This window comes from Theobroma cacao, chromosome 10, assembly GCF_053813885.1.
Source record: "Theobroma cacao isolate CCN51 chromosome 10, ASM5381388v1, whole genome shotgun sequence".
In the NCBI taxonomy this organism is placed as follows: Eukaryota; Viridiplantae; Streptophyta; class Magnoliopsida; order Malvales; family Malvaceae; genus Theobroma; species Theobroma cacao.
In genome coordinates, this window is record NC_142648.1 from 18060371 (window position 1) to 18076462 (window position 16092).

The 16092-nt window shown below is 33.8% G+C and overlaps 1 protein-coding gene and 1 non-coding gene across 3 annotated transcripts; both read left to right on the forward strand.

Moving 5' to 3' along the window:
- Positions 1-7457: 7457 nt before the first annotated feature.
- On the forward strand, positions 7458-14694 carry LOC18586762 (protein ZINC INDUCED FACILITATOR-LIKE 1-like). Of its 2 annotated transcripts, XM_007010309.3 has the most exons (17): positions 7486-8134; positions 8293-8333; positions 9566-9626; positions 9707-9809; positions 9927-10029; positions 10170-10223; positions 10308-10370; positions 10715-10764; positions 10861-10936; positions 11669-11884; positions 11964-12051; positions 12814-12899; positions 13017-13124; positions 13502-13546; positions 13662-13750; positions 13884-13927; positions 14404-14694. In XM_007010309.3, exons 1-17 carry the CDS (start codon positions 7990-7992, stop codon positions 14493-14495), a joined length of 1464 nt encoding a protein of 487 aa, XP_007010371.1. In that variant the 5' UTR covers positions 7486-7989; the 3' UTR covers positions 14496-14694. The 2 variants fall into 2 exon arrangements, with proteins under 2 accessions (XP_088658664.1, XP_007010371.1); XM_088802538.1 differs by having other exon boundaries at positions 7458-8134; positions 10170-10370.
- Positions 14695-15453: 759 nt separating this feature from the next.
- LOC148760396 (U5 spliceosomal RNA) lies at positions 15454-15570 on the forward strand. Its single transcript, XR_016023283.1, has one exon. It is a non-coding gene; the product is annotated as a U5 spliceosomal RNA (small nuclear RNA).
- Positions 15571-16092: the final 522 nt, after the last annotated feature.

The following is a 16092-nucleotide window of genomic DNA, read 5'->3' on the forward strand; positions in this document are numbered from 1 at the left end:
TACTTGAAACCCAAAAGGTTTCTAATGAACAAGTCTCAAGACTTGTTCATGTGCTATCGAGACATGTGACTTTCCAAACAAATATTGATATCTTTATCTGAAGTATTGATACTTTTTATCATGGCTTTTGAGAAAAGACCATTTTGTTTCAAAGGTATCGATACTTAGGCCCATGTTATCAATACTTCAGCATTAGATTTCAAGAATAAAAAAGGTAAAAAAGGATTTTCAAGCCCTAGTATAAATAAGACACATTTTTTGATAGTTTCTTTTATCTAGTCATTTTTCCTCAATTTTCTCTCAACTCACAACCACTCTAAGCCATGTTTATCAAAAATCATCTTTTTTGGAAGACTGATGCTTGGTTTTGGAGTTTTATCAAAAAAATGTGATATTTTTCAAACTTTCAAATCTTTAATCCATGATTTCCAGAACTAAAAATTATTGTTTATATGTCCAAATTCATTTTGAATCTTAAATCCCTAAGGTTTTGTATTTTTTTTAGCATCAAAGCTTACATAAGGTAAGGATGATGGATTTATGAATTTGAAAGCTTATGGAACAGTGGGTTTGATCTAGAAAATTAGTTATGAACTCAAGTAGTCTTAAAAAGAGCTTAGAAGGATTATTATGTGATTCTTAGTCTAACTACTAATTACAATGATTATTGATTGCTTTAGTTGTTGTGGAAACTATGAGGGACTCACTGTAGTGAAGTCTTGATCATTCATAGAGCTCCAGTCTTTAAATAGGGGAATAGATACACCATTTCCAAATTATTTTAGTATGTAAAGCATGATTTGATAAGTAACTTGGTTGGTATAATTTCTCTTACTATTTGTAAAGGTGAAAATATTTTTGTAGTTGAATCCAAGTTTTGAAAAAGTTTTTAAACTCATATGTATATGTAAATATTTTACTATGTATTAGTTTTTAACAATAGGGGACAAGTCCTTTCATGTGATTTAAACTAAACCACTACTTCAATAAGATATGTATGAAATGCAAGTATGCTAAGTTGTATTATATGTGATGATGATTCCACATACTTGTTGTGTGATAGTGGTGAGTATTCCCGCCTGTCACGCAGGTGACCTAGGTTTGATCCTCGACAATGGTGCCAAAAAAGTTATTGTGCTACTTTGCTCGTGTGATGTGAAATGTACTCAGAATTAATTACAAAATACAAGCAAAGACTACGTACAAGTGCACATGATCGTAACAAGTAATACAGTAATGTGGATATTGATTAAGGATTCTTGGTTAAGATGCTGCTCATATATAATTGTGTATGTGCATGAAATTGGAAATAATGTGTGAGGTCGGTTATAGTGAGAAATAAATTATTTGAAATGTGAAGAGTTCTTGAAAATGAAAGGAACTAAGAATGTGGTACATAGGGCAGCAAATGTGAGCTGAATTGGAATGATTAACACTAAGTATATTAAGCTTGATTTATTGCTAGGAAGTGTGCAAGTGGAAAAGGATTACCGTGGTAATTAACTGGAGGAAGAAACGGGGTGACCGGCAAGCTAATTTAATTTGAAACATAACTGGCTAAGTGGCGAAGTAACATCCCACCATCGTAAGGTAAGGAAGGGTGTCAATTTTAAAAGATTCTACGCTATATCAAAGTATATGTATAGTATTATTCAATGCCTTTGTGGAAAGCATGAGTTGTTAGAAAATGACAAGTGATTTGAATACATGGTTTGGAATGAATTATACATTGCTTTTGTGGAAAGCATAAGCTGGTAGAAACAAGAGGCATATGTGAATGCAAATTGAGTTTGAAGGTGTTTTGTGTATACTATATATATATATATATATGATATATGTAAAGTGTTTTAGAAACCGAGAAACAAGCCTTTTTGTAATGTTTTGCATCAAAACTGCACCTTGTATCTTTGTGTGATGTGCATAGTTAATTGCACTTGATAAATGGCTTAAATGCAAACTCTTGTGAGTCGGTTTTAGTCTGAACTTTATGCAAATGTTTACATCATGCATTTTAATGTGAAAAATAATTTTGAAAAGTTATCAAACCTTGTTTTCAAATTATTTAAAGAAAAACTCTTGAAAATATTGATTCAGTTTTGAAAACAATTTTGACAAACTGAGAGCATCGAGAGTAGGTCGAATGTCACATCGGGATAGTGTGACCCTTGTGTACAAGTGAGCTCTAGTTAGAGAACCTTTTGGGTTGCCGACGGGCTGTTAGACGTGGTTAAGCCATAGTCTGTGATTATACGAGGCAAGGTCACGGGTTGTTATGCGTGGCAAGGTCACGGGTTGTTATGCGTGGCAAGGTCACGAGTTGTTATACATGGCTAGGCCACTAGTTGATATACGTGGTTGTGACCACATAATTTCTCCAATGTCGGCCAATATCGTCAAGACTGCCATGGCTTAGAGAATCCGGTGGAAGGGGGCCTCGCGGATGTCATTACCACGAGCTGATTACCTACTCGAGAGTCTTTAAACTCGTACTCTTTTACATGATAGAGAGATACTGCTTTATCCGCAGCTCCCCTTTTTAATCAATAGCTTTCGGTGCTTAACATATTTATTACGGATTATTTTATGTGAATGTACTCAAGTATTTTACATGCCACACCTTTTAAGAGTGTGCGTGTTTACATATTCCCATTTGTGTTTATGCAAATATTGAACAATTTTGTGAATTGAAATCTATTTTATTATGCACTAGTTTTCGGCATTGTTTGCTAATGAAAGTCTTGCACTGTGATTTACATGGCATTTTTACAAAGCATAAGGACTTTATTTGGTTTTATAAGGTTGTCATTTTATACTCGGGTTTTATTGTTCAAAAAGTTCTGCTCGAAGCTTGTTTCCCATCTACACTCTGCTCACGGAGCCAATAATCACTGAGTTTGTGAGACTCACCCCTTTATCTCCCCTTTTGCAGATAATTGATCGGCCTAGTGTGCATTCATCGACAAATATTGTCCACCACAGATAGGTGAAGGCATCTCATAGCACTTTATTCCAAGTTGCTCCACTGCTAGAGATCAAGTCGATTATAGTGTATTTGTTTGTAAATAGTCATTTGTATAAATGTGAAAGTGTATAATTTAAAAATTATAAACCTTGATGTATTTTTATAATTATGTGGAATAAAGGTTAAGTCAATTTATTACGACTTTTGTTCAAGTCATATTATAAAGAGTTATACAGTTCCAAGCAATTATATAAATTGGTGGAATGAATATAACGGATTAACAAAAGTTTCAATTAAGGCTTGTTCGGGACTTGGCGGGTTCTCCTGCAAGACTCCGATGTCGATAACGAATGAGGAGCTGTCGTTACAGGTCAATTGCAATCGATTAAAACCGATGCCGACGGCCACAAGTGACTCGATTATTCAATGCCAGTTGTGGCACTGATTGCAACCAACAGTTGCTCAGCCACTATGATTTACTCATTGGGGATAATTCTTACCCAATTGAACAGATCGAAAAATCAAAGGGGTTGAAATTCTAAATATGGGTCGCATTAATCCCTTCTTAGCCTTTTCCTTCTCCTATTTACCTTTTCCTTCCCTTCATTTCCCCGATTGCCCCTTTTCTTATTAATCCTCATTCCTCATTCCCGATTGAATTGAAAGTTTAAAACCCTAAATTTAAAACCTCCACTTAGCCCCTTTCTCATTAGTTCTTCATTCACTTGCCATTACACCTACATTTGCTGCTCCCACTTGTCGCTGCACTTGCCAACCTCCTCTATTTTCTTCCGTAACCACCATTTATCTTCAAGGTTTGGTTTGGTTGGTAAATTTTGATTTTGGTGTTAGCTATTATGCCATCTTCTTTACCCATCTGCTACTCTATTGTTGTGTTTTTGGGTCATTTGATTGATTCATCTGCTATGTTTATTTTTTAGCTAAGTTGTGGTCTTTGTGGATATGTATGTGTGTTAGTTTGCTGTAGTTTATTTTCAATGTTGGAATTCTGAAGTTTCCACACAGACATAGTCCACTCAAATGGGAATATGATTATTTCATTTAAATATCTGTCATTTTGGATATGATTATAATTCTCATTTTTTATGAATTTAGCTTATCAGTCATTTGATAGTTTGTCTCACTTAATTTGCGATGTGATGAAATTTGATTAATAATGATTTTGGAAGTGTTTGAGATTGTGCTAAACTCTTTCCTTCGTTTGTTGAATATTTTGCGTAATGATACAATTTGACAAGTGACCAAGTAAAGTCTACTTAAGCTTAAGAAAATATTTTTTACTAAAAAAATAATTATGTAGTTCTTATTTAAAAATAAATCATATGAGTTGGACTACTTATTTAAACAATATGGACTTGATTTCAATTTAAAATATGAGCTTGACACAAATTTAAGTCCAAACTCAACATAAATGTTTCATGGTTCTATTAGTTTTGGACCATTTAAACTGTTAGTTAAAATCCTATTACGTAAGTATACGTATCGAATAGATAATATATTAGCAAGCAGAGTATCGATCCCACAGGGAATTGATCTAAAACTTTACTAAGTATTAAAATTAGAACAATTTAATTTTATCCAAACAATCAAAATTAATTTATTAACTAAAACTAATTAACCAAAATTTAGACTAAAAAGAAAAATCAAAATAATAATAACTTGAAAAAAATATCAAATCAAAGAAGTCTAGGATTACAATATCCCTCACACTTCATCTTAATCTTACCTCTTTTCCTTAACTTATTTCAATGGGGTGTATTGCTAACCTAGAGTCCTAAATTATTTATAAGGGTCTCCCGACTCATTTTATAAAAATATCTATTTTAACCAAAATACTATATCCCAATGTGAATTGAAATTAAAACAAATTCATTAAGTGCAGGCTCTAATCTGGCTACATATGGACTATAAGTATATCCCTATCCTATACGCAAATCAATTAATATGATCATATGCTATCCCAATTTTAATCTACTCTAAACTCCCTTTCCCAAGTTTGTTTAGGTTCTTAGATCAATTTAATTGGTGACCAAGCAATTAAAAGCATTAAGAACAAATTGGAATAAATAATTCAAATCCCATTAAAAATAAGTAAGAAAGAGATTAAAAACTTAGATTACATGTAAATTCAATTGCAATCCTAGAAAAAGAAAATTAGCTACTCATAATTGCAAAATAAAATAACATTGTATAAAATTCAGCCATTGAAAGTAACAAGAACAATAAAAGCCAAGGAAGAAAACAAAACAATATTTGTTGCCTTGATCTCCAAGTTTCAGCCTCAACTTCTAACTTCTTGAATCTCCAAAGGTTGTCTCTCAAAAGTTGTTAAACACATCCTATTTATAATAACAACTTGACCTATACCTCCTTAAGTTGACCTAGGATTTAACTGGGCTTAAAAGTGTAATGAGAGGTCCAAAAAATCAATTTTCAGTCTTTACAAATTTTTATTCCTGACACAGTACGTCCGGCCATTTATCGATACGATTTTCTCTATCTTCGATGCAGGAATGGGTAAAGTGATCTTCATAAAAGTTGTAGCTCTATCTCTCAACTTTCCAATGGTCTAAAAATTACATTATTTGGAGTTTTGTAGCTTGAGATATGGCTAAAATACTGAAGCATATGCAAGTAGATTTTGGATCTTTCAACACTTTACTTTTCAAAATTAAGCCCAATCACTTTTAATCCTTCAAAAAATATAAAAACTAATAAATAATAATCAAATTAAAGGAATAACATAAAATTTAAATAACTTACTAAAAAAATAAACTAATTATAAAAACAATTAGAAATAACTAAATTATAATTGAAAATTGAGGACTTAAATAATATTTAATAACAAAATTGGAGTAAAATAGTTCTATAAAATAGAATTATCACACCCCCAAACTCAACATGAATTTCCAATCGTATAATTTGATTGACCGGTTTTTCTTTATGACCGGTCAGTTTTGGTCAATCATAAGGGACCGCCAAAGCTGACAGTTTTGATTTCTCCCAAAATCGAATTGAAACCAATTGAAACCGACCACTACACATCCCTAAGTTTAAGTTTTCTCATGTAATAATAATAATAATAATAATAATAATAATAATAATAGTAAAATATAATTTTAAATCATTTCATATAAAATTATTTATAGTAAATACTAAAAATTATATATTTTTTTCCAAGAAAAAAAAAGGCAAAGTCAAACGGCAACTAAATTATAAATTTGTTTACGGTTGAAACGTAATACTAAAAGTTTACAGAACTTTGGGTGGATAGGTGGACGGGTCCAAACATGCATGTTTTGCATGTGTCCGAAATAATTAAAGCAAACGATTCTTCCGCATCAACCCTTGTTGGGTTAAATTCTTAATGCTTTATATATATTGGTGAATGGCGATTGACGTCGCAGTCACATGCCCCAACGCACTCGTGCTTTTGGGTAAATTATTCAACTAGACATACACGAGCAATACATTATTGCAACATTTTTAGCACTTTGTAAAATTCCGTTAAGAGTTTTCTCTTTATTTGGCATTATACTCGAAAAAATTTTTGAATTATTTAAAAAATTTTATATAAATTTTTATTATTTAATTATTATCAATTAAATTCTTATATTTTTTTATTTTTATCTAATAAGTTTTTGTAATTAATATTAAACTAATTATAATTAATCAAAATATAACTTATCATTTTATATTTAGGTGAAGATGACATGACGCTGAAGTGACGCTGAATTGCTAAATTTACGAGTAAATTTCGAGTTTGTTTTGACATTATGATTGAAGCTGCGTTTTTTCAGAATTGCTAAATTTGATGGCAAACATAATAATAGCAAACAAAGATGATTGTGAAAAGTAACATATATTCTTACATGCCAGGAATGGCAATTGCTGAATTCGGTTTCTGGGATACAACTGTAAGGTATGTTCAAATGGAATCATCATAATCTAACAACCACACAGTTTACGTTTCTTCTTAAACTTTTCTTTTTCTTTTTTATTGGCAATGCTTGGCTGTAAATGTGGGGATGTATATCTGAGTTGGAAACCAATAAATACATGTACTTTACCAAGTTAAATATTGAATTTGAGGCTGATATACAAATTCATAATTCACGGGAAGGCAAACAGGATGGGACACCAACTGGGGTAGATGATTTGGACCCCTATTTTAGTTCCAATAATACAGTCAAGCCTTTTTGTCTTCTCTAAATTTGTAGTGTTGCAAATCAATGCACGTAACTTATGTCTGACAAATGACAAATCATCTTTGTGTTAGGACTTTTATTTCAGGAGTCCTGTTCTTATTTTGATTCCTGAGCTTTCTTGTTTTTTATTCTTGGCATTGGTTTTAGTGTACTAGAAAACGAAGGTTGCATGATTTTGTCTGCTAATCGTTCATTTGTTAATCTAAAAGCTATTGTCGTCTTCATTACTTTGACGTGCGCAATGATGCCTGCCTTAGATACATGGCTGCTGCCCTTTAAAGATAGAAATTTAAGTCAAAGCAAAGCTCTTCTTTTGCGTCTTGAATGAATTGAATATTCTAAATATTTCCAAGTTTATTTTATTAAATGACTTGAGGCATAAATGAGTCTAATCATCTTGTCCCCTAGAGAATGATAGATATTCCCTTTTTATGATTTTCTTTCAGACAACACATGGATTTAACTCGCCTTCTTCTGATTGCTTGTTTTCAAGTATTTCAAAGTGGGAAGGGAGCTTGTTGAGCTAGCTCAATGGTCAATTATTAGAAGAATCTTATCAAAATAAACCCGCGTTTTTGTGTTGTTCTCCACCCACATGGCAGCAGCACGTCTTTATATTTTATCGGATGATTGATTAGAGAGCACTTGGATTGTATTCTGTCATACTCCTATACCTATTGTTTCTTTATTTTTTGATTGATTGTTTTTGTTGATCAAGTTTAAGGGGTTGGATACTCGTATTTCAAAGGGGAAGACAGAGCTTATTGGGCTCATTATCTGTTCAGCTCAATAAGAAGCATGGCACAAGAGTATAGAGAGCCGCTGTTAAAGAAGAAGTACCATGAGAACTGCCCTGGATGTAAGGTTGATCAAATGAAGGAGTTGCAGCGAGGCTTACCGCTTCGCCAACTCGTTTCCATATGGATTGTTGTGCTATGCGCTGGTAAAGAAAATTACACATTTCTTTTTTATGGTAGCATGGTTATCTCCTTATTGGCTTTGTACAGCTATTGTTTCAAGAATACTTTATGCTCAACGCCCTCTTTCGTTGATGTCCTTCATCTGTATTGGTCCTAATTTCCCACTGTTAAATGTTTTCAGCTCTGCCGATATCATCTCTCTTTCCATTCCTATACTTCATGGTGAGTTCAGACAAATTCTTCTTTATGGTTTTTATCCTTTCTGTAAGTTTATATATGCAACAAATTTATGATTCTGCACCTTCAGCCCTGACTCTTAACAGAGGAGTTAACTTCTTGTTAATCATAGGTATTTTAGATATGAAGCCATCTCCATATTATTAACGTTTAAGATTCTTATTAATCTGCCTGTTCTTCATTATCCCAAATGCTAGCCTGGTTGTTGGTTTCCATGCAAGACATAAATATCTACTTTGGTGTTTATTTCTTATAGTCGATTGATTAAGGCATATGTCCTGTAGCACATTGAGTGCTAATGCAGCAACCTTTTCCACCTTATGATTAGGACTAAGACTTGGACATAGGCTGATGATCTTTGACAAAGATAGCACATGTTTCGGTGTCTAAACCATTTAAAATAGATCCGACATTCTAATGGCTCTGTGGTCTGCCTTCTTCAAGCAAGTAACTTGAGTCTTTGCGATGAAGATGTATTTCTGAGCTTCTTCAGGATTCAAAGAAGCATACTGAAGTTTTCTCCCCAAAATACCAACCCTGGGCATGCTTTATATTGTGACGAGATTATGTACATCTTGATTGCTGCAGCATCATGTGCAAAGCCAAACCCAGTTCAAGCCCATCTCTGTACTGTTTAAGTGAACAATATCCTCGGAGAGATGTATCATCTTAGAGTCCATAAGAGGTGTCAAACTATGATGAAAGCCTGATATATAATATCGGCAACTACTAGAATTTGCAGTGAATTTCCTTGAATCCTTTGTTTAGTTGGAAAGGGAATTATTTTCATAATTCTATGGTTGCCTATGCGATACGACTCATTGAAAACAAGAAATCAGTTGTAAAGAACGGTAAACCATCAAACTACATGGCCTTATGCAGAACTCCTGAAAAATTGATACTCTGATTGTTACAATTCCCTACACTGTGCCTTGGTAATTAGTCCTCATAAAGAAACCTTCTTATGTTTCTCCTAATATTCATCACTTGGTTGCATTCTTTGTGTATTCAATACTTAGCTCAATTTACCTAGTTACTGATACTAGAATTCACAGTCCTCTGCCTCTATCTTTCAACTGAATCTTCCACATGGAAACCTTTCTGATTTTCTATTTCTCCTTTTCATAGAAACCTGATTTGAGATTCTCCCCATGAATACTTAAAACATGCTTTGCTTATTCCAGCAGTCTTCCTTCCTTTGATTGTTCTGCTTGCAGATTAGGGATTTTCATATTTCGAAAAGGGAGGAAGATATTGGCTACTATGCTGGTTATGTGGGTGAGCTTATGTCTTCTTCAATCATAGCAAACTTATCCCTTTGAGAACTGAATCCTAACACAATGCTTAAATATCTGAAGGATCTGCATTTATGCTTGGAAGAGCTTCGACATCTGTATTATGGGGAATAATTGCTGATCGTTATGGTCGAAAGCCTGTTATAATCATGGGAACTATTACAGTGTGAGTGAAAACCGTACCTAAGTTCAAACTTCTAGTTGATATTCCCAAAATAATATTAAAATCTTATTCAACTTCTCATGTCTGTATTTCTTTGTTATAACTGCCAATGTCTGTCAGGGTTGTTTTCAACACTCTCTTTGGCCTCAGTGTAAATTTTTACATGGCTGTAACTACAAGATTTCTTCTTGGAAGTTTGAATGGCTTACTTGGACCAATAAAGGTTCGTAATCCCAAGTTGAATCAAATTCTGATTCTTCCTTCATTTGTTTCTGGAATACTATCCAACATCTTCTCTTGCTAATTGCTATATGTTATTAAATTTTACCATTCACATATATAGTTAACTTGCACAATCTCCAGGCATATGCAGTTGAAATCTTTCGAGAAGAACACCAAGCCTTAGGCCTATCAACTGTGAGCCTTTACCAACCTTTATATGCTTTGAGTTCTTTGAGATTTTACTTCAACATCAATTTGAGCAGTATTTCTAAATTTCAGGTTAGCACATCATGGGGCATAGGACTGATTATTGGCCCTGCTCTGGGAGGTTTTCTAGCTCAGGTACTTCCATTTCTTTCTTCTCTTATGTGCTTCAAGACCAAAGTAACGTGTTCTGAATAGAGTCAACTAGTAGGAAAATGTACAAAGTTTCACCCTTATGGCTTCCAATGTAAATCAGTTGTTGTCTGAGATATTATAAGAGATCTTCTATAATCACTTCATCATACCGGAGAAGAGAAACAAAAAGTTAGCACCCAAGTATCCAGTTGAATCTGTATCAAATACATAATTTAGTTATCTGGAAAAATGCTTCTATATACACTTGCATTTAACCTGATTTTGATATCTGTAACACTCTTCACTTCAAAGTATGCATTTGATGTTCTTAAAATTTTGTAATTCAGCCAGCAGAGAAGTACCCGAATATCTTTTCCAAAGATTCTCTGTTTGGAAGGTGAATTTCTGCTTATTCTCCCACTCTGTTAGATGTAAGAACTTTGCAATGTTCATTTTTCTATGTTGTTTAAAATGATGTTATTCCTTGTTGCAGATTTCCATATTTCTTACCTTGCCTCGCTATATCACTTTTTGCCCTGGGAGTAACCATAGCTACTTTCTGGCTTCCGGTACATATCCTAATTATTTTTCTTCCTACTTTATACCAAATCTGTCTTCCAAACAAATCATCTCTGTTAGGAATTAATCATTATTTGACATGTCAACTAATATCTCCAGTTTGGCCACTGTTTCTGCTTACTGAACCTGTGTGGTAATCATCTCATATTTTACCTAGTTACACCAAGTAACTTCATTGGATAAAATGCTTTTCTATCTATAAGCAGCAGTTTCTGCATTAATTGTGCATGATATTTCTTAAACAAATGGATGAATTCTATCTTCTCTTTCTCTTTAAATGGCATTTCCCATTTGAAAGTGGACCTAAATATCTAGTACTTGAAATTGAAGAATACAAGGTGTTAGTGAAGGGAACGATTGTCCTTGTTTTTACAAGCTCCAATTTGACATTCAATTTAACAAAAACTGTCCTGTACATGCCTGCAGAGAGCCTTTATTTTCTGAGATTTGATCCATGACACCAACTCTCTGCCTGTGCTACATAACAACTTGGCCATCTCCCATACCCCAGTTGTTTAAGTTTTTGTTTTCAGATTTGTTTATTGTATAGTCTTTTAAGCTTATCACCAGATAACAGAAATTTTCTTGAAAATTAACTCGCAACTTAGTTATGAGTTTCTAGAATCATTACTGGAAAGGAAACTATTTGCCTTTCGTCGTAATAGCTTGACATGGTTGGCTATTTACTCCATTGCAGATTCTAAAAAATCTGATTGTTGCAGGAAACACTCCATAAACACAATGACAACGATAGATCAAGTGATGATTCGTATGATGCTTTGGAAGCTGCACCTCATGAGTCTAGCTCAAAAGAAATAACAGAAGAAGATGAAGGAAGAGAATCCACTTCTAAGCAGAGCCTCCTTAAGAATTGGCCTTTGATGTCATCTATCATTGTTTATTGTGTTTTCTCCCTTCATGATATGGCCTACACAGAGGTACTAACCATATCGTCATGGTTTAATAAGTCTACCAATCAGACTGCATATGTTGTGATTAATTATCTTGCCTCTGCAGATATTTTCATTATGGGCCGTTAGCCCTAGAAAGTTTGGAGGTTTGAGTTATTCCACAAAGGATGTTGGAGAAGTTCTTGCAATCTCAGGTATTTCGATTAATCAGGTTATTTTGCATAAGTCCACCACCACCCCTCCTCCTTCCCCCACCATATAACACAAAAACACACATACACCTCTTAGGTTTGGAATTCCCAGGCTTTAAGTAAAGCACATTCTTCAACTGATAACAAGTGCAACAGCCACGTTCATATGCTTGTAACAACCTCATAAATTCATATTCAACAATCTTGTTTATTTATGCAGTCTTTAGAAGTTGGCATGCCTTTTTAGGATTAAAATGAAGGACCCTGTCTACAATTCTGTGCATTTGAGGTGTCATAGTAATACTTTTTCCTGCAAGTATCCTCTCTTTTTCACTTTCATGTATAAGCTGTCAGCTACCAAGTCTTGATTAATTAAAAGTACAAACAGCTTCCGCAATCTCAAATATGTCAGTACATGATTAAATTTGTTAAGCGGTGTTATCTCACATCAATTGACTTTAAGGTTTCTTGTGTCTTTGAATTTATAGTCTGAGCCTCTCCCGTCTCCACCTATTATCAAGAGGTTTTCAGTTTAATGCTCACAGTAAAATTTTATAGTATTTATGTTTATATTTTGTAATTTTAATGCAAGGGTAGGAGTGTGCAGTTAAAGATGGATAGTAGATGATGAGGAGATAGTATTATGTAATCTTTACTTCATTACCTGTTGTATTAGCAATTTCCTTTGGATCATATCATGTCCAAATAAACCATGTCTTTCCTATAGAGTAGAGCTGTACATTTGATCAATTCTTCAACTTCCAGGTTTCAGCCTTCTAGTCTTTCAACTTTCCGTATACCCAACTGTTGAGAGGATTCTTGGACCTGTAATGGTGTCTCGTATTGCAAGTGTAAGTTCCCAAAACCTTGTAACAATTAGTATACTTTACCTCTTTTGTCTACTTTTTGTTAAATTTTGTTAGTATATATTATCTTATTTGTTCTGGTTCATAATTTCCTACTTGCAGGTCTTAACTATACCACTGTTACAAAGTTATTCTTACATAGCCCTGCTGTCAGGGTTCACTCTTAGCTTGGTATTAAATTGTGCATCTATCTTGAAGAACGTTTTATCGGTAAGTGAATATACTTAGAACTTTATTTTCAGATAGTTAAGCTATTAAAGAATGTGAATGTTTTGCTTAATATGAAAGGCCATAAGGTAAACCACTCCTAGCAAGCTGGTCTCACTATCCTAGAAGAACTGGCTGACTGATGAGAGGCTTTTTGCATGGATACATGTGTACTTAGAGAAAGATTATTCATCAATAATGAGGCTGAATGAAACCAAAAATTTTCATGAACTTGTTATTAGATTTGATCATTTAACTTTTAGATTTCTGTAGTACTTCAAATTTTATCAGACACGATATTATCAAAGTTTAAGTCTTATGAAGCATCTGTTTTGAACTTATCTGCTGTTCTAACTGTTTAAGTCTTTCTGCACAACTAGGTGTCAATCATAACTGGATTATTCATTCTGCAAAATCGAGCTGTGGTAAATCTTCACTCTGGGTTCACATAGTTTAAATTCCTCATTTCAATATCTACTAAATATTCTTCTTTCAATAGAAATACATCTCAACCTAATATGGTGAAATATGGAACAACAGGATCAACACCAAAGAGGAGCTGCTAATGGCATTGCCATGACTGGAATGTCTCTTTTCAAAGCAGCTGGTCCAGCAGGAGGAGGTGCATTGTAAGTTTCCTACTCTAGATTTTCTCCCTACTTGAAACTAGTATGGCACTAGTAGGCCAGTACTTTCAATTTTTGTAATCTTAATGAATATTTTTCAGTTTTATAGTGAATCTCATTATGTTTTTCTTGTCAGGTTTTCTTGGGCAGAAAAGCGTCAGGATGCTGCATTTCTCCCAGGTATGCTACTCAACTAAGTTTCATATCATAATTTCTTGTTGTCTAGAGGCAATAGTAGAGGGACTTTCAGCAATTGCTTTTCCATGTATAGTTTTTACGTCTCAAGTTTTGGTGAATTCTCGTCTGGCCGTATATTCTGTGCCTAACATGAAATGTTTGGTTCGAATGGAAGGGAAGCATGTTGAAAACTTTGACCATATCCTTGAAAACTGCTGTCATTAGGTGTATATTTGTCTGAATTTATCATCATTATAGAGAAATTAAGTCTATGAAGATCAACTACTATATCATATTTTAGAATTATTCATCAAAATCCAAGTGCCCTTCGAGCCTTCTAATTAACTTGGACGTGGTTAGGAATGAATGACAACATGTCATCTATAATTGTAATAACTATGGGCCTTCCACCAAATGTTTTGTACTGTGTTTACGTCATGTCAGATGCAAGAACTTACCAGCTAATTTTGTAACTACAGGTACTCAGATGGTTTTTTTCATCTTGAATATAGTGGAGGCAGTTGGTGTGCTGATGACATTCAAACCATTTCTAGCTCAACATCGCCAGTAAAGAAAGGGGAATCAAATTTATTTCCACCGCAAAAGGTTGGGATAGTATAATTATGAGCATGATTCTTTCATGGGGTAATACAATGTACTTTATAGGTGGTAAGAAATTACAATAAGTGTGATTGTAGTTATCAATGACGATATGCTCGGCTTCAGTTTTGTTCTAGAAAAGATCAATAAAAGAACCTACTAAAACCTCATTGTATTCTTGTTGTCTCCTTACACACATACAATATGTAATATTTAGTCATTCACCAATCCTACATAGAACTACAGCAACAAATTTGGTGTTTTAACTTAAAAAGACTGCTTAGCAGCTTTTGAAGAGTGCTAATAATTTGAAATTTATTATTCCCAAGGGGACATGGAATGCCACATATTATCCAAAAGAAACTGTTATTACAACAAAAGCCAAGGAAGTTTACAATTCAGAGCAATGCAGACTAACAAACAATAAAAGAGAAAAACAAGAAAGCTATCGAAGTAAAAATGCAGCAGTTGTGAACTATGAAATGCTAATGAAACCGTTAATGTGCTCTAATAGCAGCTGAGTTTCGATATATTCAAATCATAAGAATCAAGGTTCATTACGACCACCACAGAGAACCCAAGAGCCACAGTAGTCAGTCTGAAAATAGCAAAGCTCAAAGTCCTAGAAGCATTCTCTACGTTATTTTTCCAGTCGCCTACACCACTCCCATCAAGGTGATTAATGCATCCTATCCCCCAACCCTAAGTAAACCGTTTAATTTGTTATGTAAAGGATGTCTCTGTGGCAATTTTTTTTTATAGTATTAGTAGGATATTCCAACTTCCAAGAGGAAGCCACGATTGAAGTACTAAACTTTATTTCTGTAAGCAAGCAAGCTAAAACTATCCTACATCAACAAACTATATAGCTAATAGCTTGAGAACTACTATTATAAATTGCGACGGGTTGCCTCCTTCAGAAAGCCTGCAGCCGCGAGGTGCGCACAGAGCGAACCATTCTTTCGCCTTTTGTTAAAGAATACCGTGTGCGCGTCGCATACAGGCATATGCCTATTTTTGGAGGGCTCTTCTTGACCAGATGAGCTCTACAATTTAGTTTGAAGCTTTTGTTTTTTCCTGGCAATTTCTGGGGTTCTGCTTTAGAGAATCTTGGGGGTTCACATTGATGGGGTTTGAAAATCTTGTCCCATAAGATGGATTGTGTTTGAAAGATTCTAATTGGTTAGATCTTGAGTCATGTGGATTGATTTTGATAAGTAATCTTAATGAGATCATCAAAAGTTTAAGTGGATGGTATTATAATACTCATCACACATGAGATGCGAATATAATTATTAAACTTTAAGTAAAAATTTAAATTAATCACTAGAACCTTAAACTTAAGTTTTTGAAAATCATATGGTTTAAGTTCAAAAAGTTATTGGGTGTTTAGATTTGGATCATTACAATAGGTATCATAGCATATACTAATCTAATTATACTAGTGAAATTTTAGTCTTTTGAAGTGGCCCTTGATTATAATTGTGATATATAAGTTTGACGATGATATTAAGTATTTAAGTCGGTAAGATTATGATATTTCATTTTACTTTAGATGTGAATGTGAG